We start from the raw sequence: 27,184 nt of genomic DNA, 5'->3' as shown, positions 1-27,184 counted from the left end.
AGTCCAGTTAGGGAAACAGAATCTAATTTGCAGACAGGAAGCAATTAGGACACAGTGGGAAGGCTTCTGTCATCCAGGGCTGGGTTGTATAGGATAGGCAAGGGGAAGCGGGGCATGCCTTAAAAGACTGCAGTAGCTAATGTTTACCACCCTGTTCTCACCTTAAGTCTTGCTAAAGGCAAGACTGTTGTATAACTTTCAAAGGTATGACAGTTATAAAACCTACAGTCATCTGGACTATGGCCAGAATTGAGAAAATAAGCAAATAGGAGTCTCCCAAGTAACGCAGGTATTTATCATCAAGATAAGTGCCCAAGCTTGTTTACTTTTCTCATGGGAGGCACCGAAGGCAACTAGTAATTCTTACTTTACACAGAGTTCTTACACACTGGGTTCTGGTTTTCCAGTCCTCGGAAGCTTTGAAGCAGCAAATGGAGGAGTAGGATGGGGGCTGCCAGCAGCCTGGGGTCTCACAGAACCACAAGATGCTGACACAAGCATTTCCCTCCCTCCCTCCCTCCCTTCCTTCCTTCCTTCCTTCCTTCCTATCCTCCTTCCCTCCCTCTCTTTCTCTCTCTCTTCCTTTCTTTCTTGACTTTAAGAAGGCAGAGAGAAATAATAGGGGATCATTTTAGAAAATGGTTAAGAGATTTTCAGGGGAGAGATATTGAAAAAGGGGCCTCGATCAGAATGAAGCAACACCAGAAGTTATGAGACTGGAGTTTTTGTTGTGTTGGGACGTGATCTGGGGAGAGGACCCCTTGGCTACGGGTCTTTGGGCCTTGGATGTGTGTTTATACTGATGGGGAGTTGTTGGATGGCTTCTGCTGTGGTTGCTTTCTCCTGGTATTCTAGGTTTTGAGGCTTATTTTTAGAATCTGAATTCTCCCTGGCAGGGGTTGAAAACTTTGGGGGGCTTTTCAAGTCACTTTTGGGCTGCTGGTTAATGAAACAGAACCTGCGTGGGGGTCCCTCCCCAGAAGGTCCAGCCTGGGAGCCTGGTCCCCACCTCACCTGGGCCAGACTCTTTGTTTCTTTTTTTCTTGGCCGTGCTGTGCGGCATTCGGGATCTTAGTTCCTCGACCAGGGATAGGACCTGCTCCCCTTACAGTGGGAAGCGCAGAGTCTTAACCACTGGACCGCCAGGGAAGTCCCAGGGCCAGGCTCTTGAAAGTGCTCCTGTAACCCGACCCCACCCTCCTGGCCAACCACTGCTCACGCCCCCACAGGACACAGGTGTGCCTGCCTCTGTGTCTTCTGCCACACTGTTCACCCACCTCCTGTTCTGCCCTCGCCTGTGTCCTTCTCTTGTCTTAGACCCTCCACTTGCCTTAGAATCTGGGCTCAGTTTCCCCTTTGCGTTTGCTCCCATATCTCCCCATGTTGGTTAACTTTGCCTCCCTAAATGGGTTCCTTAAGCCCAGTGAGGGAGGGTCCATGCCTCCCCAATCCCACATCCGCCATCAGCCTTCAGAACCTCCCGCCTGAAAAATGGATCATAGCGTAAAATGTGAAGAGAAGAATTTTATTTTGGCCAATAGGATGCTGTTAGTACAGATTTGGGGCTGATATAGCAGAAACGGTGGAGTGCACATCTTTTCACCAAAGAGAAGTAATCAGTAACTTTAATGATAACGTCATTTCACCCAGAGGTGGGAGGACAAGAGAGACCAACCTGGGGAGGGCAAATATGGGTTTGCAGAAGAGGCTTTTTTTCCCCATTAAAAAAAAAAGAAGTTTTGGGACTTCTTTGGTGGCGCAGTGGTTAAGAATCCACCTGCCAATGCAGGGGACATGGGTTCGAGCCCTGGTCCAGGAAGATCCCACATGCCAGTTACAGAGCAACTAAGCCTGTGCACCACAACTACTGAGGCTGTGTTCTAGAGCCCGTGAGCCACAACGACTGAGCCTGTGTGCCACAACTACTGAAGCCCGCACGCCTAGAGCCTGTGCTCCACAGCAAGAGAGGCCACCGCCATGAGAAGCGCATGCACCGCGATGAAGAGTAGCCCCCGCTCGCCACAACAAGAGAAAGCCTGTGCACAGCAACGAAGACCCAATGCCGCCAAAAATAAATAAATAAATAAAATAAATTTATTAAAATAAAAGGTTTAATGTATTTTATTTTAAATTTCATTAATTTTACAACTTATTTTTTTATAAATACATCATAATTAATATAAATAATTAAATTATAGATTATAGAACTGTAAATTTTAAAAGTTATAAATATGTTTAACTTATTAATTTTTTCTTAATTTAATTTTTTGATTTTGTAATCTTGCTATGGCTCAATATACAAAAGATCAGCTTAGGGTATAAGAGTGAAAAGCATTCATCTGGCTGCATCCCCCAGTGCACCTCCCCCCTCTGCTTACAGGCAACCACTGTTACCAGTTTCTTTGTTTCTTCTTTTCTTTTTTTTTCTTCCTTTTGGCCACATCATGCAGCAGTGAAAGCGCTGAGTTCTAACCACCGGACCGCCAGGGAATTCCCAGTTATCAGTTTCTTGTGTATCCATTTGGAGGCATTTTATGCATATTTTACAAAGAAATACATATATCCTTCTTCATTGTATCCAAATGATGGCCTATGACAATAAACACCATTTGGGCTTTTGTCATGCACTGATACATCTCGGAGATAACTGCGTTTCTGCACATAAACTTCCTCATTCTGTCTTTTTTGTGGCTGCGTTGGGTCTTCGCTGCTGCGGGTGGGCTCTCTCTAGTTGCGGTGAGCTGGGGCTACCCTTCGTTGTGGTGCGCGGGCTTCTCATTGTGGTGGCTTCTCTTGTTGTGGAGCACGGGCCCTTGGGCACACGGGCTTAGCTGCTCCACGGCATGTGGGATCTTCCTGGACTAGGGCTCGAACCTGTGTCCCCTGCATTGGCAGGTGGGTTCTTAACCACTGCGCCACCAGGGAAGCCCCCTCATTCTTTCCTGATGGTTGCATACTATTCCCTTGTGTGGATGTGCCATAACTGGTCTACCCAGGCCTCTGCTGATGGACAATTAGGTGGTTTCTGGCAACATTGCAGTGAGTACCCTTGTGTGCTCATCATTTTGTCACTGCACCCAGGCATGGGGTCAGCTCTGATACAGATTCCTAGAGGAGGAATTGCTAGGTTAAAGGACTCATGCATGTTAAATTTTGGTAGATGCTTCTGTTGTGTGAGACTCAGGTTACCTTCCTACCGGCTCTGGGAGAGAGGCCTGTTCGTCCACGTCCAGGCCAGCTCTGTGTACAATCAAACATTCTGCTCTTTGCCAGGGTGAAAATGGCAAGTCTAATGATGGGTGAAAAAGATCTGGGTATCAGTTGTGGATTTTTTTAAACACAGCCCTTTCATTTAATTAATTCATTTATTTAATTGACGTATAATCGATTTACAATGTGTTAGTTTCTGGCGTGTGACAAAGTGATTCAGTTATACATATATATACATGTTCTTTTTCATTATGGTTTATTACAGGATATTGAATATAGGTCCCTGTGCTATACAGTGGGTCCTTGCTATTTATCTATTTTGTGTATATTAGTGTGTACCTGCTAATCCCAAACTCCTAATTTATCCCTCCCCACCTTCCCCCTTTGGTAACCGTAAGTTTGTTACCTCTGTCTATCAAACCTTTCATTTTAGAATAGTTTTAGATACACAGGAAAGTTGCAGAGCCGGCGCAGAGGTGCCGTATGCTCCATCCAGCCTCCCCTACTGTTAGCATCTTACATCATCAGGGTGCATTCGCCACAGCTAAGAAACTGACATTGGTGACTTCCTGTTAACCAAGCTCCAGACTTTTTGAGTGTCACCAGTTTTTCCAGTGGATTCCATTCCAGGGTCCAATCCAGGATCCTACCTTTTGTTCGGTTGTCACCTGTCATTCTCCTTTGGTCTGTGACAGTTTCTCAAGCTTTCCTTTTTCCATGACCTTGGCTGTTTTGAGTTCTGGCCTGGTCCCCTGTAGAAAGTCGCCCAATTTCGGTTTGTCTGAGGTTTTCTTGTGATGAGCCTGGGGTCAGGGGTTTTGGGGAGCAGGACCACCAAGCCAGAGTGCCCTTTTCACTCCGTCAGATCAGCAGGTGCGTGATGTCCACATGACTCCTCACTGATGATATTAAGCTTGACCATCTGTCCCTGAGTCGCTTTAACTGCATCTCCCTGCTTTAGAGAGAGACAAGCATCTTTCTGTATGAAGACTGGCTTGGCTGGGGTGGGGTGGGGTGGGGTGGGGTGGGGTGGGGGGGAGCTGTCCAGGGGTGGGTCGTGGTCAGCATGATGGGTGTGGGGTTGAGGAGTTCGGGGGACCGTGGGCATTGCGTGCAGACCCCCGAGTCCCCGGGGACCTGCTGTGGACGGGCTGACGGGGAGGCACAGCCCCTGAAGGTAGAGGTGCAGGGCCAGGCCAGTGAGGCAGTCCTTCCAGAGGAGATGCCAGCAGCCTTGGGAGAAGAGGACAGGAAACGGGAAGTGGGCTTGGAGGGGTCATGGCCAAGGGAGGAAGGAGGCTGGTGGTCAGGGGTGAATCCGTGGACACGGAAGAGAAGCAGGGAGCCAGAGGGGCTGAGGACCCAGGCTGAGGGAAGAGAGGGGTTTTGGTTTTTACCTTTTTTTCACTTTTTTTTTTGCGGTACGTGGGCCTCTCACTGTTGTGGCCTCTCCCGTTGCGGAGCACAGGCTCCGGACGCACAGGCTCAGCGGCCATGGCTCACGGGCCCAGCTGCTCCGCGGCATGTGGGATCTTCCCGGACCGGGGCACGAACCCGTGTCCCCTGCATCTCAACCACTGCTCCACCAGGGAAGCCCTGGTTTTTATCTTTTAATAATGAAAGATTTGAACCAGCCTAGAGATTAGGAGAGAAGCCAGCTGAGAGGGCAGGGTTGGCAGGAGGGGTCATTGTTGGAGCAAAGTCCCCCGGACGTGGCGGGGTGTGGCGGGGTGGCCACACTTGTGGACTTTAAGTGGAGTTTGAACCAGAGAAGGGCTCCTTCAGTACCGAGGGTGGGTGGACAGATGCCTGGGAGCTGGGGTGGGAGGTTGAGGGGCTCAGGTCTCTGGTGGGGGGCACCCCCCATGGGAGGGGGAGAGCCCCCTTGGGAGTCTGCAGGGCCAGAGGGGGATTGGGCAACCTAGCTCGGAGGGGGCAGGTTTGTTTGCTCTGGCTGCTGTAACAAATTACAAGCCTAGTAGCTGAAATAACACGTTTATTATCCTACAGTCTGGAGCTCAGAAGTCCACAATGGGTGTCACTGGGTGACAAGGTGCTGCATTCCTCCTCGAGGCTCTAGGCCAGAATCCATCTAGCATCCGCCTGCATGTCTTGGTTCATGGCTCCGTGGGCCAATTTCAAAGCCAGTGGGCCTCTTCTCTCTTTCAGGCCCTCCTGCTTCCCTATTCTAAGGACCCCTGTGGTTGCCTCAGGCCCACCTGGATCATCTCCTCATCTCAAGGGCCTTAACTTCATGACAGCTGCAGAGTCCCTTTTGCCATTTAAGGCACGTTCTGGGGATTAGGGTGTGGACAGCTTTAAGGGGCATTATTCTGTCTATGCACTGCAGGTGGGGCTGGGAGGGTCAGACTGTAGGGGGTTTGGACAAACAAGTAAAGGCGTGAAGGTAGAGGCCTCAGAACAGGGGCACGTGGTGTGATGGGGTCTGTGCTTGGGTCCTCCTGCCTCCTGGCAGTGAGACCTGTTGTGTCACTGAGGGCAAGTGACCCCCTCCCCGGATTTTACTCTGCTTCCCTGTAAGTAATTAGAACTAATGCTTTCGTAGTGACCCACGTGCCCAGTGTTCTGGGCACATCCAACTTGCAACGCTGTGAAGGTGTGGGTACGATTGTTAGCCCATTTTCCAGATGAGGAAACCAAGGCACAGAGAAATGAAGCAACTCACCCAAGTTCATACAGCCTAGACATGGCAGAGTTGGGATTTGAACCAAGGAAGTTTGGTCCCAGTTACTGCTGTTAAACATTCAACCTACCTTAAAATCCTATCGTCTTAATTTTCTTTGGGCCTTTTTTGTTCCCCTCTCTGTGCCCCATCTGCTCACATTCTTCCATGTCTTCTCTTTTCTCCAAATCACTGTTGGGTATTCAGCAGGCCAGGTCGTGGTCCACGTCATTCCTACTGACCCCTGAGAGGAGGGTGGTGCCCGCCCATGCTTGTAAATGACAGGCAACACACACAGGTGTTTCTGAAGACCCCACATGCAACCGTATCTTGGGTACCAGGCAGAGACATCCCACCTGTAACATTTCTGAGCTCAGTGGCCATGGCCTTGCTTCTCCACCAGGTCAGTTCCTGATCAGAGTCGCCTGTGAAGCCCATGTGTCTTGTACAATTGCCCAAGGAGAATTCTCAGCATCGGGCATTACCTCTCTGTCCTCCTCCTCCTTTGCTTTTGGACCCTGCCTGCCTGTCGGTCATTTCACCAGAAAGGATTGGGAGTGGGGAGAAAAAAGTCACCTGAGACTCCTTAAGAGTCCCCCTTCCATCCATGCTGGTTGTAGGTAAGCACTGAGGGTGGAGATGCTGCAAAGGTGTGAACTCCGTCCCCCCCACTTCCTGTCCACACGTGTCAGCAGCAGTTGCTGATGTTTATGGCATCTTGGGGTAGAAGCTCGTTAGAGCCTCTGAATTTTCTTGACACCCATGAGAAAAGACTGTCATTTTTGGAGAAGGGTTGACACACCATCCATGTAGAACAAGTGGCTTCAGAGCCATGCCAAGGACCAGGTGATGAACACGGAGTGACAGGTGTTACTGAGTTTGGGCTGGTGGCAGCGAGGAGCCTGCTAATAAGTTCAGATCTTGGACGGATGGTGCAGCCGCAGGGAGCACCTCCTTCTCGCTCTCTTCTGAAACCCCAACAAGAACCAGCAGTGGTTGTCGGCAAAATTCAGGGATGCCTTCTGCAGAGCCCGGGGACGAGCAGCCTCAGAAACTTGCATCAAAGAGTAAAAATGATCTTGAAGTTTAGAGACTGTGGCTTTTTTTGTCTCTGATTTTGTCTTGTTTGTGTTTACTTGCCTCCACGCTTCCCTTTTCAAGTTCTTTCCACCCACATCTTTTTTTTTTTTCCCAAAGGGTGTGAGGACAGCCCTTCTTTCTTTTTTTTCTTTAATTAATTAATTAACTTATTTATTTATTTTTGGCTATGTTGGGTCTTCATTGCTGCGCGTGGGCTTTCTCTGGTTGCGGCGAGCGGGGGCTACTCTTCGTTGCAGTGCGCGGTCTTCTTATTGTGGTGGCTTCTCTTGTTGCGGAGCACGGGCTCTAGGGGCGGGGGCTTCCGTAGTTGTGGCTCGCGGGCTCAGTAGTTGTGGCTCGCAGGCTCTAGAGCACAGGCTCAGTAGCTGTGGCACATGGGCTTAGTTGCTCCATGGCACGTGGGATCTTCCCGGACCAGGGCTCAAACCCGTATCCCCTGCATTGGCAGGTGGATTCTTAACCACTGCACCACCAGGGAAGTCCCTCCACCCACACCTTGACCTTCTGCCTGGACATCACAGGGTGCCCTGCTGAGAGATACCATTCTCCCCAGGGCATTCTGGAGGCAACAAAGGATTCCAGACCCATTAAGTGATTCCAGTTCTGCAGCACATTTGGCCAAACCCTCATGTTGCCGTGAGCTGAACTGCGAGGCCATCTGTTATTGAGACCTGTTGTTAGGAACATCTTCCTATTAAAAAAAAACTTCATTTTTGTCAGATTCTAAGTTGAGGCTCTTAGGGTAAGACCCTCCCATTTATGTCTGCTTCCAAATCTTGATGCCGTCCAAGATGGGTCTTGGTGTCCTTTTTACACATAGGTATCATTTTCTCCAAACATTTGTGGAAATATCGGGGTGACCAAACTGTCTTGGTCTTTGCCAGGGACTTTCCCAGTTTAGGTACCAAAAAATCCTGTATCCGGGAAAATCCGTCTTTCCTGGGCGACCTGGGACAGTGGGTTACCCTATGAAGCACCCATGATGCTTTGAGCTTAGTTCTAGGTACTGGGGGTGCAGATTTTAATAATTTCAATCCCTGCCCTTAAAGGGCCCACAGACTGGTTAGGAAGACATCTTAGACGAGAAAGGTGCCCCGTGACAAGTACAGCAGAGAAACGTATGTGAATGACAGCTAGCACGTGCTGAGGGCATATGTGTCTCTCGTGGCTCTGGGTCCTCTTCGCAAGTGGATTCGTTTAATCCTCCCAAGAGCCTCATGAGGAAGAAGCTGCCAGTGTGCTTATTTTACAGATGGGAAAACTGAGGCACCAAAGTCATGCCCAGGGGAACTTTGATGCGACCACAGGCTGTCTGGCTCCAGACCCTGCACCCTTGATTTCCGCACTGTGTAGAGAGAGGTTCGGGAGGAATTAGTTCTCCTCTGGGAAAGCCAGAGATCACCTCTTGGAGAAGGTGGCAGCCAAGCAGGGATATGATGGGTGAGAGGAATTTGCAAACCCATAGGGAAGGAAGGAAACAGGGGGCAAAGAGGAAAGAGCATGCTTGGGGCATGTTTGGGGACATCCAAGCCAGGCTGCAGACACATCAATTTGCAACTGTGGTGGGAGGTGAAGTGAGAGGCAGGGTGGGGAGTTAGGGGTTCAGCGTGTCCTGGGAACCCCCTCCATCCCAGGCAACTCAGGACCTTAGGTCACCTTCGTCGGGGACACGTTGGCCAGTGTCAGAAACACCCCAGTGGTCTCAATTTTAGGTAAACGGGCCACTGAATGCATTGAACTAAGGCTAGTGGTGGATTTGGAGACTCAAATTGCTTTTATCTTTCTTTCTTTCTTTCTTTTTATTAAGGTAACATTCACCAAACATAAAATTCACCATTTGAAAGTGTACAGTTCAGTGGCAAGTAGTACATTCATAGTGTTTTGCAACCATCACCTCCATCCAGTTCCAGAACATTTTCATCACCCTAAAAAGAAACCCCGTACCTGTTTCCTCCCAGTGCCCTCCCCTCCCCACCCCCAGCTCCTGCACCATTAATTGGTTTTCTGTCTCTGGATTTACCTATCCTGGACATTTCGTATACATGGATGGAATCATACGATGATTTCGCGCCTGGCTTCTCTCACTTAGGATCATGTTTTCGAGGTTCATCCCAGCGATGTTTTGGAACCGCTGTATCAGTGATCGAGCTGGTCGGCCAGCCATCTCTAGGCTTCCCGGAAGTCAGCCCCCTGCCTCTGAATTTAGGATTCCAGGCAAACGCTGCCAGGCTGGGACCCCAAGTTATCCAGTGAACACTGGTGCAGGCTCAGACCGAGTACGATGACTCCCAGAGCTTGTGTGAGGGCCCGGAATAGCAGCTCCACCGGGGTGTTTCCGGGAATTCTAAGACTGTTTAGGCCGAGTTTTTTTAGGAACAAATCTGTTGCTGAAAGTGACTTGGAGTTTTTTCCTGTGTCTCGAGGTTTCAGGATCAATGCATTAATCTCAGCTCAAGGCGCGAAGATCACTGCGCCCACCGGCGTGGCTTCTCTCCAGGATTTTGAGGGCTTTTTGCGACAGTCTTTCAACAGCGATATTAAAAAGCCTGCTCTGAGACTCGGTTGGCATGGCCTTTGCCTTTTCTTCCCTGGGAGCTGCAGCAGGTGGCAGAGATATCCCAGCCTCCCACTGCTGCTTGAAGCAAATGTGGCATCTCAGAAGTTCGGAGATCTCCCCTTCATTGCTTGTGTCCCCCAGATGGGCAGGAATTGCTCTGTGGATATCTAACTCTGGCTGATCACTGACCTCCTGGACCCCTGATTCTCATTAAAGAAGTAGATCGTTTTGAACTGCAAAGTCCTCATGACAAAATTAGTTGAAGTCCATAATGGGCAGGTCGTTTTTTAAATCTTGTCTTGGGTGTGTCGTGTGAAAGTCTGTGTATATGCATCTTCACGGGTGTTAGGAAGGCAGAGAGAAAGGGGGTGACCTGTCGCCTTGGGCTCAGGTATGTTGCGTCCACTGAGAATTGATTTTTCCTTTCACGTTTCATTGGGGGGGGGGCAAAGTGTGCAAAACGAGTTGCTGATTGTGTCTGGATCTCCCAGCCTGGGAGGTATTCTGATGAGTTCTAAAGAGCTCCAGAGTCTGAGGGGCATGGGTTCAAACCACTCCATCTGTGTGCTCAACCTCTCTGGGCCCCAGTTTTTTCATCTGTGAATCGGGTTGATGACAACAATAATTTCTGACTCGGTGGTGTGGGAATGACATGGGATGATGCATGTAAGGGCGTGAATTACAGGGCCCGCTGCGGTAAAGTTAAGAGCCCGTTACGGTTCATCTTAATGCAGTTGTGAATCTGGGATGGGGTGCGGAGTAGCAGTTGTGAGGTGAGTAGTAGATTCTGATCAGGCCAGGATGTCTGGACTCTGAGATGCCAAAATAAGGTGTAAACAGTCTTTGGAACCCCTGAGCACCCTTTACTTTCTTCCTGGAGTGAGAACCCAGCAGATTCAAGACCCAGAGGAGTGATGGGTGCAGGAGGAAGTGGATGCCAGCCCAGCCCTGCTTGGCCCCAGTACAACAGAAGGAAGTGTCCCTCCGTCTGATCACCCTACCCCTGTCCACCTCCCTCCCTTGTGCTCATGAGATTACGTTGCGAGAGGGCTGGGCATGCCTTGAAAAGAACATGCGGGTGTAAGGGATCCTAGGACTTGGTCCCTAAAAGGTTAAAAACTGAGTTCGGACAATTGCGTTTATGACACCAAGAAAGGAGGAGTCATAATTTAGAAATACTCAATGAACAAATGTGGGTGATTGGCGGAACTCATTGGGCCCAACTACCTCTTTCCAAACAGTGAGTTCTCACTGGGGATCCAAGGGAATGAAAATTGGTTCTTGGGGGAGGGGAGAGGTGAAAAAAATCTGAAATATTACAGTGGTGTGTGGCCCTCCAAAACTCAACCCTGCCCAACAAAATCTTATTTCTTAGCATTTAATTTTTCTTGTTAGGTAGAAATTAAATTATATTCAAGTTAATTAATTGAATTTAAATATAATTTAATTTTTTTCCTTGGGGGCCAGGGGTAGGAGGGGAGGGAGGGAGGCGGCTGTAATGAAAACAAGATTGGGAAATCCTGTTTTATACTGGGTTCAGTGAATGAGCTACTCCCAGACTCATTCCCATAGGCCTGCCCAGGAATAAATATCCGTGTAGCCCTCACTGCCCATTTAAGAGAATATCTTTCACCCAGCGAATCGTTGTCTCAGAACAAGGGGTGTTTTCAGCTAGGGACCCCAAACTTCCAATTGGCATATTTACGGATGAGAGAGTGGGGCCCAGGATCACGCCGCTGGTCATGGGCCAACTTCCAAGTCCAAGCCTGGTTCTTTTTTATTCAGTTATTTACTGATTGATTGGCTGTGTTGGGTCTTCGTTGCTGCATGTGGGCTTTCTCTAGTTGCGGTGAGCGGGGGCTACTCTGTTGTGGTGCGCGGGCTTCTCATTGCGGTGGCTTCACTTGTTGCGGAGCACGGGCTCTAGACGCACAGGCTTCAGTAGTTGCGGCACGCGGGCTTCAGTAGTTGTGGCTCGCGGGCTCTAGAGCGCTGGCTCATGGGCTTAGTTGTGGCGCATGGGCTTAGTTGCTCCGCGGCATGTGGGATCTTCCTGGACCAGGGATCGAACCCGTGTCCCCTGCATTGGAAGGCGGATTCTTAACCACTGCGCCACCAGGGAAGCCCAACCTTGTTCTTGCATCAGAAATGCCTCCTTTTCCTTTTCTGTAACCAATGGTCACAATTTGGCTACCTAACATTTGGCCCCAGTGCAGCGTGGAAAGGCAGGGCCTCTGGTTCGAGAAGTATTTGGAATTTCAAGATGGCGGCAGCATTCAACGGAGCTTGGGGGGCCCTTCTGCGTGTAGGGCCCCGTGGGCCTACACGGGTCACATGACCATGAGGTCAGCCCTGGTCAAATTTTCCATATTTAAAAAAAGGGGTTTGGAATGCCTCTCTCTGCATTTGGAAGGAGCTAATTAGAGTCATTATGAGACGGTGGAAACAGAAATCTCCAGCCCTTAGCATTTCCTTGATTCCTGCGGGGGCAGGTGGAAGGTGGGTGGAGAATCGCCTTCAATGTGTCCTTTTCAATAGACAGTCGAGAAAAGCCACTCTCAGGGGCTTAATAAGAAAGTTAAACAACTGGGGAGGGAGGAGGGAGACCCCCTTGTTTGTTCCTTTATTTCCCCCCACAAAGCTCCCCGTAACTGTGGCAACCTGGGTTCTGCAGAGGCTGCACCCCAGCCACCCAGGGCCACCAAAGGATTCTCAAGGCTGTGCTGTTACGTGGCAAAACTGTGGCTTTTCTGTTCTGTTAAACTAAAAGACACTTTCCTGTGGTTTCCAGTTTGTCCCAGAAAAATGGGTCACAAGTATTAGATGGAATTGTGCTAGTACCTCAGCACACAGGCGGCTCTGGAGGGATGCAGGGTTCTCTGCTGACAGTGGAGTGTGTCTGTGTGTCTGTGTCCACATGTGTGTCTGCCCTTAAGAATTTCACATTGTGGGGGTGAGGAGGGGAGTGTGGAGGCCAGTTGAGCAAATCCTTTCTGGAAGGGTGGCTTAGTGGCTGGCTAGGTGGGCCTCCTGCCCCTGGGGGAAACCAAATTAAAAAGAAATGGGGGTGGGGAGAGAAAAGAAAAAAGAGAGGGAGAGAAATGGGATTGACTGAAGTGGCATTTCCTGGCCTGGGGCCTGGGGGAAGGCAAGCTGTGGAATTTATTTAGAAAGATTTCAAAGCAGCTGGTTATATGTTTTCTTTCCCTCCCTCCCTCCCTCCCTCCCTTCCTCCCTTCCTCCCTTCCTTCCTTCCTTCCTTCTTCCTTCCTTCCTTCTTTTCCTTAAACCATTCTAGACTGTTGCTCTTGTTCTTTTCAGAATTATGAGCGTGTTTATGTGTCTGTTTGATCCAAAAGCAATGTTCCCGAGAGAGAGTGTCCTGAAGTTCCAGAAAATAGGATGTGACCACAAGAAAGATGATGATGGTCAATTAAAACAGGGGCAGGGGTGGGTAGACATTAATTTCCAGAACCAGAAGCTCAGACCCTTCCTTCCTTTAGATGTCTTGGCAAGAACCCCACCTCCCCCCAGCTTCCTAACACCTGTGTGTTCGCTCTCAGCAGCACAATTCACAATCTCTGAGTTTCTTCCCTTTTGGAGGAGAGAGGCAATGGTTTGACCCGAACTATTTGCAGAATTTGGGGCACCCCAGGACCTTCTGTTTCCCCTCCCGAAGCGTTCCGTTTGCAGCCACAGCAAACTGTGCTATTTTAGGCTTTCTGGACGCATAGTGCTTTCTGCTCTTGTGGGTTTTTTTGTATGACTCAGTTTTCATAATAAATCGTGTTGGCAGCTCTGGGTCTGCCTTTCCTGAGACAGGAAGGGACAGTGAGTCCTTGACGTTCTGCACGGATGTAAAATACCCGGGAGCACGAGGCGGCCGTGTTTCCCCCAGCTGAAGTCTCCTCCAGCGCAGTGCACAGATGTGGGGAGGTCTGGGGCAAGCCGGGAGGGGACAGCAGCCAGCGTTGGAGGTGAGCCTGGTAGAGAGGCATCCTGGGGCCGATGTTTGTGGCCCGTCTTCCCTCCTACTTCTGCATTTCTGTTCCTGTGGGTGAGAGGAAATTGACACAGTTATATACCTTAACCACTTTTCACAGTCAGTCTGTTTTAAACCCTGAGCCTGTTTTCACAAAGATGTTCTGGGGTCAACCCCCCACTGTAGACTCCCCCCAACCCTGGGCCTTCCACCCCCACACAGGGGCCTTCCGAGCTTTGCTTCTTGTTTCCTTTCCAGACCTTCTGCTTCATCGACCCTGTCTAGGGTTGGACCTCTCCTTTTCTCTGTAACCTCCCATGGTTCCTGTCCCATAGAACCAGAAAGCGAGCCACATAGGCAATTTAAAATTGTTTAGTAACCACATTTTAAAAAGTAAAAAGAAACAAGTGAAATGAACTGGAACAGCGTATTAACTCTGGCTATCTAAAGTATTATCATTTCAATCTAGAGTCGATATAAAAAATTATGAACGAGGTGTTTCACATTAACATTTTAAAAATGTTTGGAAATCCAAGGTGTATTTTACGTTGACATCATATCCCAAATTGGATGCTAAAATTTTATCAAAAACATTTGATCTCGGGCTCCCCTGGTGGCGCAGTGGTTGAGAGTCTGCCTGCCGATGCAGGGGACGCGGGTTCGTGCCCCGGTCCAGGAAGATCCCACATGCCGCGGAGCAGCTGGGCCCGTAAGCCATGGCCGCTGAGCCTGCGCGTCCGGAGCCTGTGCTCCGCAACGGGAGAGGCCACAACAGTGAGAGGCCCGCGTACCGCAAAAAAAAAAAAATTTGATCTCAATTCAGAGTTCCTTAAATTTGCTGTTGAGAAAGTAGATTCACATACCCAAGGAGTCCCAGACTTACATAAAAATGTTCCAATAAATGAATTGTGTGTTTGATTTTCTTTCTTTTTTTTCCTTGTGGGATCTTAGTTCCCCAACCAGGGATTGAACCCGGGCCCTCAGTGGTGAAAGCACAGAGTGCTAACCACTTGGACTGTCAGGGAATTCCCTGTATTCGATTTTCAATTTAAATAAATATAATTTAACAATTCAGTTCCTCGGACGCATTTCAAGTGTTTGGCGGTGTCGTGTGGTTGCTGGCGACCATATTGAACAGCCCACATAGAGACCATTTCCATCCTTCTGGAAAGTTTCCCTTGGACAGCCCCAGGCTTATAGAATGAGATCCAAACATCTCCATAGGGCTTCCACAATTTTCTAGAACCCAGCTCAAACCTATCTGGCTTTATTTATGGATTTTGTTTTATGCATGGTCGTTTTCCCATGCCTCTCTTTCCACTTTGAAAGCCCTTTCATCTCTTCCCCCAGAGAAATCTCCTCTTTCGGGCTGGACTGAAAGGCAGAGCGTCCTTGAAGGATTCTCCCCTTCTCCCCGCAGCAGAATGAATCGATTCTGCTTCCCACGGGATCTAGAAGAGGAGGCATGGTGCGTGGGAAGCAGCACAGGCCCGGCCAAGCCCCCGGACTGTGGCTCGCTGCCCTCAGAGCTCCGTGCTCCGTTTCTCCTGAGACAGGTTTGAATGGATCTTCTAATGCAGCGTTAGCCCTGCCCCGTTGGAAAAACAGAAGCAGACAAAGGACGGCACTGTGTCCTTCTCCAGCTGCCCAGGGGCTGCCGAGCATGGGACCGCAGACAGGAACACACCCTGGGTCCAGGCCATGTAATTCTAGGCGGGCATCAGTTCTGCAGGGAGAAAAAAAAATGGTTCTTTGCCCTCACAAAAGGAAATATGTGCCTGGCTGCTCTGATTCTCACTTTTCAAAATGAGAACTGGTTGGTTTGTGTGTCCCTGTGTGTGTTTACTTTCTAAAAACTATAACATATATACAGAAAAGGGCACATATCTTAATTGTACAACTCGAATTTTCACAAAGTGGACATTCCCGTGTAACCACCCCCAGATGAAGAGAACATGACTAGACACCCTCACCCACCAGCCTCTTCCAGACTCTCCTTCCCCTCCCAAGAGTAACCGTTTTCTTAACTTACACCCCCAAGATTCCTTTTCCTGCTTCTGGACTTCGGGTACATGGCATTCACCGGGAGGGTTTCTTGGCCTCTGGCTTGTTTTGCTTAGTATTTGCCATAGTTTGTGGTTGGCTTTTGAAGGCCTTTGTCTTTTCTGGTCACTTGAAACACTGTTAGTAAAAACTGCAGCGGTTAATTTGAAAAAAAAAAGAAAAAAAAAAGGAGAAAAGAAAAGAAAAAACATTAGTTATGAGAGATAGGTCTTGGTTGGGTGATGGTTTCAAGTGTGAAAAAATTTATGTTCACATTTGGTGGATGTTTGCCCAGGGGATTTGGGTAATTTTCTCTTGTCATCATCTACCTTCTTTCTTTTTTTTTTAAATGGAAATGCAAAGGGTGAGCAATACCCAAGGAAATCCTTTGTTTTCTTTTGGCCACTCCACTCGGCATGTGGGATCTTAGTTCTCCAATCAGGGATTGAACCTCTAGTGGAAGCTTGAGGTCTTAACCACTGAACCGCCAGGGATGTCCCCCTACCTTTTACCTTTGTGTAGGGAATCTCTTGTTAAGGTTCTCATTCTTGGGTCTGGAAGGGATGATGTTAACTCCCTTTCTGGCTTTTGGACAAGACTGGACACAGGTCATTTCCTAATTGTCTGTTTGTCAGTTAGAAAATGAAAGAAATTCAAAAAGATACATGTACCACAATGTTCATTGCAGCACTGTTTACAATAGCCAGGACATGGAAGCAACCTAAATGTCCATCGACAGATAAATGGGTAAAGAAGATGTGGCACATATATACAATGGAATATTACTCAGCCATAAAAAGGAACGAAATTGAGTTATTTGTAATGAGGTGGATGGACCTAGAGTCAGTCGTACAGAGTGAAGTAAATCAGAAAGAGAAAAACAAATACCAGATGCTAATGCACATATATGGAATCTAAAAGAACAGTACTGATGAAACTTGTGGCAGGTCAGGAATAAAGATGCAGACGTAGAGAACGGACTTGAGGTCACAGGAGGGGGAGGGGAAGCTGGGACTAACTGAGAGAGTAGCATTGACATATATACATTACCAAATGTAAAATGGATGGCTAGTGGGAAGCAGCCGCATAGCACAGAGAGATCAGCTCGATGCTTTGTGACGACCTAGAGGGGTGGGATAGGGAGGGTGGGAGGGAGGCTCAAGGTGGGGAAGTATATGGGGATATATATATATATAAGTATAGCTGATTCACTTTGTTGTACAGCAGAAACTAACACAACATTTTAAAGCAATTGTACTCCAATAAAGATGTTTAAAAAAAAAGGATTGAGAGTGGAAAAGAGAGATGGGGAGATGTCAATTGAATTTTTTTTAATTAATTAATTTATTTATTTTTGGCCACATTGGGTCTTTGTTGCTGCACACGGGCTTTCTCTAGTTGCAGCGAGCCAGGGCTACTCTTCGTTGCGGTGCGCAGGCTTCTCACTGCTGTGGCTTCTCTTGTTGCGGAGCACGGGCTCTAGAGTGCAGGCTCAGTAGTTGTGGCACACAGGCTTAGTTGCTCCGCGGCATGTGGGATCTTCCTGGACCAGGGCTCGAACCTGTGTCCCCTGCATTGGCAGGTGGATTCTTAACCACTGCGCCACCAGGGAGGCCCCTGTCCATTGAATTTCTGATCTGGTGTCTTCTGGTTTTGCTTTAGGTAAAATGTCTGCTCCAGGATCCTACCAGGCGGCTGCTGGACCTTCCTCGGTGCCAACTGCGCCCCCATCCTATGAAGAGACAGTTTCTGTTAACAGTTACTACCCCACACCTCCAGCACCCATGCCTGGGCCGACCACGGGGCTCATGACGGGCCCAGATGGGAAGGGCATGAATCCGCCTGGGTACTACACCCAGCCAGTGCCCGTCCCCAATGCCAATGCAAGTACGTACGGCCTCCCGGGCCCCCTTACCTCTCCTTGGCCCTCAGCCCTGGGACTCCAGAGAGTGGCCGTAGTGACTGTGCCCCACAGTCTAAGCAAAGTGCCAGTCAGTCCAACTTTCCCCCGTGTCCTGAAATGTCACATCTAGTCTTGGGTTCCCTGTCAGTGAGGCTTTGCTTTTTCCATAATGAAGCACAGTATATGAACTTTCCCACGTCCACTGTAAACCGAGCCTCTGCTGCTTATCACAGAGGCACAACGAACCGTCCCAGAGAAATTTGGGAATGGGAGTTTGCTTTCGGGGGCTCCTGCCCTTCCTGCTGAGGCTTGGCGGGAGAACCCCTGCCCCGAGGCCAGGGCTGGAGTAGGAGAGGGAGAGGATGCAGCCGTGAGTGAGGAATGGGTGAGCTGAAACCCACCCCCAGCCCAACATTAGTGCAGGTGACTCCCCTGCCCTCCAGCAACTTCTTCATGTCCTTGCCCTTTGGTACTTCCTGCTGCCCGTCTGCACCCAGGTATGTAGCTGATTCAGTATTACAGGCAGCTCAGAGAGCGGGCCCGCGAGACAGACTGCCTGGGTTCACCAGCCTCCTTGTGCCTCGGTTTCCCCATCTGTAAAATGGGGCCCATCAAGTACCTACAACCGGCGGCTGTTAAGATTAAGTAAGGTTCCATGAGTAATCATTGGATGAATGTGAACTATTGTTGTCATTGTGCTCAAGTGACTTTGACTCCTTGAGATGGAAGAGGACAAGATAACGACTTCAGACTCTTTTAGATCACACTCTGATCAATAAATAACTCATTCTTGTACCCCACATAACCCTTATTAAAATTTACGTGTAAGTGCTGAATTATGCTTTGATGCTTCTCTTCTGCAGGGGGTGGGGGTGCTTTCTAGGTCTTTCTGGGAATATTGTCTGGTTAGCTCTGGGTAACAGTTCATGTCCCCTAATACATAGATCACAGAAATGGCATCTCAATAACATAAAAACAGAAAAAAGTCACTTTGACAGAACTACGAGCTTAAACAACTTTGCCGAAAACCAAAAGAATGTGCTAAGCTCTGAGGGCTTTGTGATTTCCATCACCCTAGGTGCTCTTCTAATGCTTGTGCATGTCCGCGTGTGTTTTCACATAGTTTTCTCTTTTAGCACGATTTCATATACCCACTGCGTGTATCAGTATGGTCCCCCGACTTGTAAAGAACTGGGCCAGTATCCCCTGGCTTGGTAAACGCCAGCCTTATTACTGGGCATTGGAGTTTGCTAAGGAGACCGTGTGAAATGCGGGCTTGTTTATGGAGGATTCACTCTGTACCAGGCACGGGGTGAGGTTCTTTACTGCCTTTGTCCCATTTAATCCTAGCGACAACCCTTATTATTCCATTTTTTAAAAAACAGCTTTATTGAGATAGAATTCCCATACCATAAAGTTCACTCTTTTAAAGTATATGATTCAGTGGTTTTAGCATCTTCACAGAGCTGTGCAACCATCAGCACTAATTCCAGAACGTTTCCATCACCCCAGAAAGAAACCCCCGTCACCCTCCATCCCCCCAGCCCCTGGCAACCACTAATCTACGGATGAAGAAAATTGAGGCTAAAACCCATCACATCACTGTTTCTGAAATTACCATCTGCAGACCACCTTTGTAGAACCACTCAAGAGCTTAAAAAGCAGTTTGGGGACCCTGCCCCAGACTTGCCGAATCAGACGGTCTCGAGGGCAGGACCAGGGAATCTGCATTCTTAATAAGCTCCGCACTTGAGTCCAGAGACAGTTGAGTTTGAAAGCCTGGTGGAGCTGGGCCAAACCTCCTCCAGAAACACACAGTCCTTTCCCCCATCTCGTGTGTGGAGGTTTCCAGAGCCCCTCAAGTGGTAATTCTGGAAATCTGCCACTGTTTTCTTCCCTTTTTGTCATTTTTCTCCCTCCTCACCCATCCCCAATTTTTTTTATTGTGGTAAAATAACACATAACGTAAGATTGATTACCTTAAGCATTTCTCAGCGTACAGTTCAGTGGCATTAAGTACGTTCACATTTTTGGGCAATCATTACCACCTTCCATCTCTTACATTATACAAAACAAACTCTATACCCATTAAATGGCAACTCCCCTTCACTCCTCTCTCCCAAGCCCCTGGCACCCACCATTCTACTTTTTATCTCTACGAATTCAACTACTCTAGGTGCCTCCTATCTGTGAAATCAGCAGTATTTGTCTTTTTGTGACTGGCTTGTTTCAGTTAGCCTGATGCCCTTAAGGTCCATCCATGTTATAAGATGTGTCAGAATTTCCTTCCTTTTTAAGGCTGACTAATAACCCGTTGCATGGATGGACCACATTTTGTTCATCCATTCATTTATGAATGGACGCTGGGTTGCTTCCACCTCTGGGCTCTTGTGAACAGTGCTCTCCTGAACGTGGGTGAGCAAATATCTGTCGAGATCCTGCCTCTACTGTTTTGCATTTAATGAATGTCTTCCTCATTTACTGATTGGCCGGTTTGTTCTGTTCCTTCCATCAGTTGCTGTGCAGACAGTCTACGTGCAGCAGCCCATCTCCTTTTTCGACCGCCCAGTCCAGATGTGTTGTCCTTCCTGCAACAAGATGATCGTGACTCAGCTGTCCTATAATGCCGGCGCCCTCACCTGGCTCTCCTGCGGGAGCCTGTGCCTGTTGGGGTAAGTCTGAGGTCCACTCAGACCCTGGGCTCTCCCGAATTCCTCTCTTGTAGGATTTCTCAGCCTCGGCACCTACTTCTGTGTTGTGGGGGCCTGTCCTGTGCCCTGTAGGATGTTGAGCAGCGTCCCTGGTCTCTACCCACTAGATGCCAGGAGCTCCCCTGCCCCCGTTGTCATAACCAGAAATCGTGCCCAGTTGAGAACCCCTGCCCTCGAGCATATCAGTGCCTGGAAGCTGCTGTCCCATCCTTACTTCTCAGACCACTCCCTGCGTGTAGGGACAAGCATAGCAGCCATTTGTATCTGTGTACAGCGATACCCTTGGGGATTTCTTTTTGTAGAATTTCATGACCTAATTAATAATGTTTGCTTGACTCTAAGAGAAGCTTTAAACAATCCGTACATTAAAATATTTTATAGTCATCTCTTCAAAATTTCTTATCCTTTTAGGACCCCCAGTAGTTTTCTGTTGCCTACACAAGGAGAATGTGTAAATAAATTTATGTCTGCACCAAGGGTATTATGTTGAAAGAGATAATACTTTCTGTTCTGGGAGAAAGTTGACGAAGCACCATTTAACTTTTTTTTCCCAAACAGATGAAGGCAGCCTCCTTATTCCTGGCCACGCAAGTCACTCAGAAAACCATAAGTGCTCCGTTTGCTTCCTCGAAGGCAACCGTGTTTGTGGGTTTCTTTTCAGAGGCCCTTGCCTGCCTCTTTCCTCATTATCTGCTCATGACTTAGGTGGAGGGGGAATCATGGTTCTCTTCCTAATTTTGAAGAGAGGCTCAAAGCCCCTGAGAGCTTAATTAACTTTCTTGAGGACTTGCATTCAGAGGGGAAGAAAGGAGACAGAAAACATTACATAAAAACTCATCGTCCTTTGGACTTTCCTGGTAAAACTAACTTTTGTCTTTGAAATCAGGGAAGGACAAAATGGAAACTTTTATCGAATATTGGCCTCTCGCTTTCAAATTGAGGCAGCTTTTTCTATCCGTTCTTCCTTTTCTTCCTTAAATGCAGTACTGTGTGTTCAGATCCTGCCTCTCACAGCTGTGTGGCTCTGGGCAAGTGACTTCACCTCTCTGTGCTCCAGTTTCCTCATCTGTAAACTGGGTTGTACTAACGCCCACCTCCGGGGGTGTTGAGGATAAAGTAGGTGGCTGTGTGTGCATCGCCTCTTGCAGCCATGCCCGCACTTGTCAGGCGGGAGGATAGGATGAGCTCTAAATGCACTGGCTGCCCTTATTTGAACTCAGGTAAGCTTAGGCAATAGGAAATTCCATTCATGAGATGGTATTCTCTTCAGGATATTTCCTGATTCTGCTTTATATAAATCAGTGTCTTCCTGTAAAATGTTGATTTTTTTTTTTTTTTTTTTTAAACTATGTTTTTTGGCAAACTTTGGTTGTAAGGCTGTGGGGTGTTTTCTGACACTGGCCAAGCCTCCAGCACCAGCTGCGTGTCAGTGTTTCAGTTCAGCTCTGACACTACCTGGAGTTGCAGACCCCACAGCTTAAGGGCTCAGTCCCACAGACTGCCCCCCACTTCAGATGCCAGGCACAAGTCGTAGGTCCCCTGAACTTCTGACCGATCAGGGGTCCTGCTATCCCCTCTTCGGGTTTGATCATATGCTAGGATGAATGGCTCACAGAACTCAGCATGGCAGTTTACTTACATTTACAGGTTTATCATACAGGAGACAGACAGATGGACAGCTAGGTGAGGAGGTAACAGGGCGAGATCCAGATAGGTCCTGAGTGCAGGGGTTTCTGTCCCCTTGGAGTTGGGGTACACCACCCTTCCGGCACATAAATGCCGGATTCACCAACCCAGAATCTCTCCAAATTAGCTGTTCAAGTGTTTTTATAACCCAATCGTCATCCCCCCATTCCACCCCAGAGGTCTGTAGTCGAGGTTGAAAGTTCCAGCCCTCTAGTCACTTGGTCTTTCTGGTGACCAGCCCATCCCAAGCCTGTGTAGGGACCCACCCTAGTCACCTCACTAGCATAAACTCAGGTGTGATTGAAAGGGGCTCTTTGTGAGTAACAGGAGACACTCCTGTCACTCAGGACGTTCCACGGGTTTTGGAGCTCTGTGCCGAGAACCAAAGACCAAATATATTTCTTCTTACACCTCAGGCTGTATAGAGGTCCTGCCTGCGTGCGCTGATGATGGATTATGTAGGTTAAGAGACGTGATTTGTGGAAATTTATATGATTGTTTCTGTGAGAAGCAGGCTGTCTGTTTGGAAAAGTGATCAGTCCAAGACAGGAGTCGGCAAACTACAGCCCCGGGGCCAAATCCAGCCTATTTTAAATTCTATTGGAACAGGTCACACCCTTTATTTACGGATTATCTGTGGCTGCTTTCATGCTCCAGTGACAGAACAAGACCCATGTAGCCTGAAATACATACTCTGTGGCCCTTTACAAAAGAAATTCACCGATTCCAATCTAACACTTTGAAAGATGCCTAAGTGTCCCAAGACTTGATAATACACGCAGAGCAGTCTGTCTGTGGGAGCAGCCTTGGCAATGGCTGGGGTCTTAGTTCCCCAGGGCTGCCATAACAAATTACCACAAACCTGGTGGCTTAAAACAATAGGAATTTATTCTCTCACCATTCTAGAAGCCGGAAGTTCAAAATCAAGATGCCATGCTCCTTCCAAAAGCTCTAAGGGCAGAATCCTTCCTTGTCTCTTCTAGCTTCTGGTAGTCCGGGTGTTCTTTGGCTGTGGTGCCTCACTGCAGTCTCTGCCTCTGTCTTTACGTGGGCTTTGTCCCTCTCTGTATTTCTGTGTGTCCTTTTCTCTTCTTATCAGGATCCCTGTCTTGGAGTTTAAGGAGCCCACCCTCATAATCCAGGAAGATCCCATCTTGGGATCCTTAATTACATCTGCAAAGACCCTTTTTCCAAATAAGGTCACATTTCTAGGTTCCGGGGATTAAGACTCCGACATATCTTGTTGGCGGCTGTCATCCAAATGACTACAGTCTGTAACGCTCTCCACGTGTGGTCTTTTTTGTTCTAGGTGCGTCGTGGGCTGCTGCTTCATCCCTTTCTGTGTGGACGCCCTGCAGGATGTGGACCACTACTGTCCCAACTGCAAAGCTCTCCTGGGCACCTACAAGCGTTTGTAGGACTCAGCCAGACCTGAAGGGAGCCGTGTGCTGCAGGAAGGCCTTTCCGACTCTCACCCAGCCCCACCCCTGGTGAAGGCTCCATTTTGGTGGTCTCATCTCTCCAGGGTCTCCACCTTCGTGTCTTCTCTTGGGGGGAAAATGTCGCAAAAATAACACACCTCCAAACCCCAGAAATTGCTGCTTGGTGTCGTGCACAGGACATGCAAAGACATTCTCCTTGAGTGCTGGTTCAAGGGTTTCCTGCCTCCCCGTCTGTGACCCCAAGTCACCCCATCCAGCTGTGACCATTGTCCTGAGTATCTTCTGGTGATTTGCCACTGATTTTTTGGCCTCAGTGGGCCTTTCTCTTGGTGGTCTCAAACTGAGAAGCCCCAGATTGCCTTAGTTTTTAAACTGTTCTGGCCCTAGAACGGCTGAACCAACCTTTAGTGCCTACCGTCCTAGCCATCTGTTTCCACTTCTGATGACAAAAATCTTGCCTTACAGTCTAAGGGCTTGGCTCTCAGATTCTGTAACTGCAGGCCTTTAAATAGCACACAAATTCACTTTAATTTCTTAATTCATTTTTAAGTACAGGGAGGGGTTATTCACACCCATCAGACGCATAGCCATGAGGTCATAAACGCAGGCTAGGAATAGAAGGCTGGGTCTTTTCACTGATCTGCCTTCTTTGGACCAGATCCTCAGCCACTTTCCACAAAGAGCTTTTTTTTTGGTAGAGGAATTGTTTGTATTAACAGTTTTTGTGACCTCCTTTTGGTCTTAAACACCTTTGAACATAATTTTGAAAGGAGGGATTTATCGAACTGTTATCCCTAACCATATGTATGACTGGTATCATTTTCCCATTTGCCAATGCACTCTCACTTTTTTTTTTTTTTTTTCTTAACAGAAAAAGTAACGGGGATAATTTCGTCTACTGCCTTTACTTGGGTTTAGTGTTGTTCCTAAAGACCTCCATAATGGAACTCTTAAAGCGGGTCCCCTTTTGGGTTCCTGGTGGATATGTGGAAAGACGAAGGAAAGCGTGTTTGAGCACGTCTGAGTGTCATGGTGCTGAAAAGTGTGGGGACCTGACTGTTTCAAAGGCATCTGAAGTCTGGATTTTATTTTTCAGAAATCAATTTGTTGTATAACATCTGAAGACATGATTTCTAGGACTGAAGCAGCAAGCCAGAGTTCTCTGTGCGCTGCCGTGTCATCTTTGAAATCAAGACAAAGCCGGGCTCGACTTTCAAGAGTCCCCATTTTGATACTAAATAGGCACAGGGAATGCATGTGAATAATATTATGTAGAAATCAAGCCTAGGCCTTGAACGAAAATCTGTATATTGGTTCAAAATTATAGTCATAACCCATTGATTCAGCTTATTCGTTTGATGTTTCGGAAGTTCCAGTAATTATTTTTGCAATGACTATGGATACTACATAGTACTTTGGTGTTATCTGCTTTTCGAAAATAAAGTCTTCTGTTCACTCTGTGAACTATTCATCAATTCTTACGGTGTGAAGAAAGGTCTCATGTTGTGTTTCCAGCCGTTGGTACAAAGAACCCTTTATTTGTTCCATAACGGTAGAAAATCCTTCATGATAAAAACTACAGACTTGCTGAATATCCCCCGATGTCAAGAAGACCGATGTTGAGTTGGGTGGATAGCTAGCGAGTCGTATTTGAACATTAGGCTGTCGGAACCCAATAGGCGTCATCAGTGGCAGCAAGCCATAGCTTTCAAATTTTAATAAAATGCACAGAAGAAAGCCGTCCTCATTCATGCTCCGAACAAAACATGCTTTGTTAATTGATCCGGGTAGATGCGAGATGCTAGAAGGAGGGCATTGTAACTCGCCGGGAATATGAATGTCATCCTCTTTTCCTACCTGGTGATAAAGCTTCATTTTGGAAGGTGCCGGAAAATCATGCTACCTTGGTGCGACTTTGTCATTTAAACCCTAACTTCTGGTCTTAAAAAATTGCCCCTCAGCCGATCCTGAGCATGTGTTTTTCTTGCATTTGACAAAATTGAAGGCCATGCATATTTAGCAGTTTTGCTCAGATGGTGGCATATAAATGGTCTCAAGCTGTTATCAATTACATATGCAGAGTCTTCAAAACAAGAGCCCTATTTCGAGGACCGTAACATACATATATATATATATATATATATATATATATATATATATATATATATGTATATATATTCTGGGAAACTTTAAAAATAACATCAGATGCCTGGAGCATGAAGTGTTCGTCAGATATTCTATTTTATTCTTTGAAATACGGACTTATTCATATATTTTTACAAATTAAAAGGCTCTTTTGTTCTTCCCCTGTTTGTTGGGGACTTTGGAGTTTGTTGCAAACACTGAATCACATTCAATTAATGCGAAGGCTTTATTTTATATCTACTTGGACCTCAAAGAAGAATATTTACCAATTTCAAACCCAAAATGGCTGTGCATCTTACACACTGTTAGTCCATCTAGGCCTTGTACACATACAAGTGTTGGCTTGTGTCTTGTTATCAAAAAGAATTCAGTTTTTGCATCTGTTTAAGCCAACTTTGAGCACATGACTGATTCCTGGCTGACCACAACATTACCCATGAAAATGTTTTCTCTGGGACAACTGGCTTCCCAGTTGCTACCGAGAACACTTCTATTGGGCCCTGAACTATTTATAAATGTGGCTTCATATACTCACACACAATTTGGCCTCAGTTTTCTCCCCAGTAACAAACCTCTCGTGTTTGGGATATTAAAATCCTTCTCTGAATTTTGAGCTCAAAGATCTCTGTTTAGGAGTAAGTGTACACGTTGGAATTTTACTAACAGAATTCTGATTTGCATTTTGGATCCTATTAAAGTTATCTCCTGCATTTATGACTCAGATGTTTATAATGAGTTGTCTGTTTTTCATGGGCACACCAGTGAATTGAAAGTAGATCCAGCAAGGGCGATGAAAGAGAGAAACCCGGAGGTTTTTTTTTGTTTGTTTGTTTTTTTTGTCTTAAGAATTTTAAAGAAACAAGAATCTGAGGCGTGGAAAGATTTAAAAAAAGAAGGAAAAAAAAAGTTCATGGCCAAGTATACAGTCTAGTGCATTTAACTGTTTTGTGACTGTTCTCTGCAGTATTAGGAAAGTATTCACATGTTGAAATACCTTTTTTTTCCCCTTTTAAATTATTTTTTAGAGCAGTTTTAAGTTCATAGCAAAATTGAGCAGAAGGTACAGAGAGTTCTCACACATCCCCTGTCCCCACACATGCACGGCCTCCCCATCATCAGCATCCCCTACATTTGTTACAATTGATTAACCTGCATTGACATCTGATCACCATCAAAAGTCCATAGTTGGCGTTAGTGTTCACTCCTGGAGTTGTACATTTCTGTGTTTCTTTATTTTTATTTATTTTTTTGGCCATGCCTCTCAGCTTTTGGGATCTTAGTTCCACTATCAGAGATTGAACCTGGGGCCACAGCAGTGAAAGCCCTGAGTCCTAACCACTGGACTGCCTCATTCTGTGTGTTTGGGCAAATGTATAATGACATGTATCCACCATCATAGCGTCATACAGAATAATTTCACTGCCCTAAAAATCTATGTGTTGCCTATTCATCCCTCCCTCCCCACTAGCCCCTAGCCACTGATCTGACTGGCTCCATAGTTTTGCCTTTCCCAGAATGTCATACAGTTGGAATCATGCAGAGTTGGAAACATATATACAGGAATCATAGCCTTTCAGATTGGCTCCTTTCACTTAGCAATACGCATTTAAGGTTCTCTATGTCTTCTCATGGCTGGGTAGTTCATTTCTTTACTATTCAGATAATATCCCTTTGGATGTGCCATACATGTAAGTGCCTATACTGTTCTCAGTACTGCAGTG

At 47.3% G+C, this 27,184-nt stretch overlaps 2 protein-coding genes across 2 annotated transcripts in view; both read left to right on the top strand.

Annotated features, from left to right (window-relative positions):
- LITAF (lipopolysaccharide induced TNF factor) overlaps nucleotides 1-24,793 on the top strand; it is a 30,740-nt gene extending 5,947 nt beyond the window's left edge. The window contains exons 2-4 of the mRNA XM_004270177.3: nucleotides 17,239-17,463; nucleotides 19,995-20,151; nucleotides 23,186-24,793. Coding sequence (XP_004270225.1) covers nucleotides 17,244-17,463; nucleotides 19,995-20,151; nucleotides 23,186-23,294 — 486 coding nt within the window. The 5' untranslated portion in view covers nucleotides 17,239-17,243 and the 3' untranslated portion in view covers nucleotides 23,295-24,793. The remainder of the gene's footprint in view (nucleotides 1-17,238; nucleotides 17,464-19,994; nucleotides 20,152-23,185) is intronic.
- The window catches only part of LOC101269628 (uncharacterized), a gene marked incomplete at its 5' end in the record, with an annotated part of 266,122 nt that overhangs the window by 53,859 nt on the left and 185,079 nt on the right, over nucleotides 1-27,184 (top strand). The window lies entirely within an intron of this gene.

The sequence above is a fragment of the Orcinus orca genome, chromosome 16, assembly GCF_937001465.1.
Source record: "Orcinus orca chromosome 16, mOrcOrc1.1, whole genome shotgun sequence".
Lineage (NCBI taxonomy): Eukaryota > Metazoa > Chordata > Mammalia > Artiodactyla > Delphinidae > Orcinus > Orcinus orca.
This window is presented reverse-complemented; position numbering and strand designations above follow the sequence as displayed.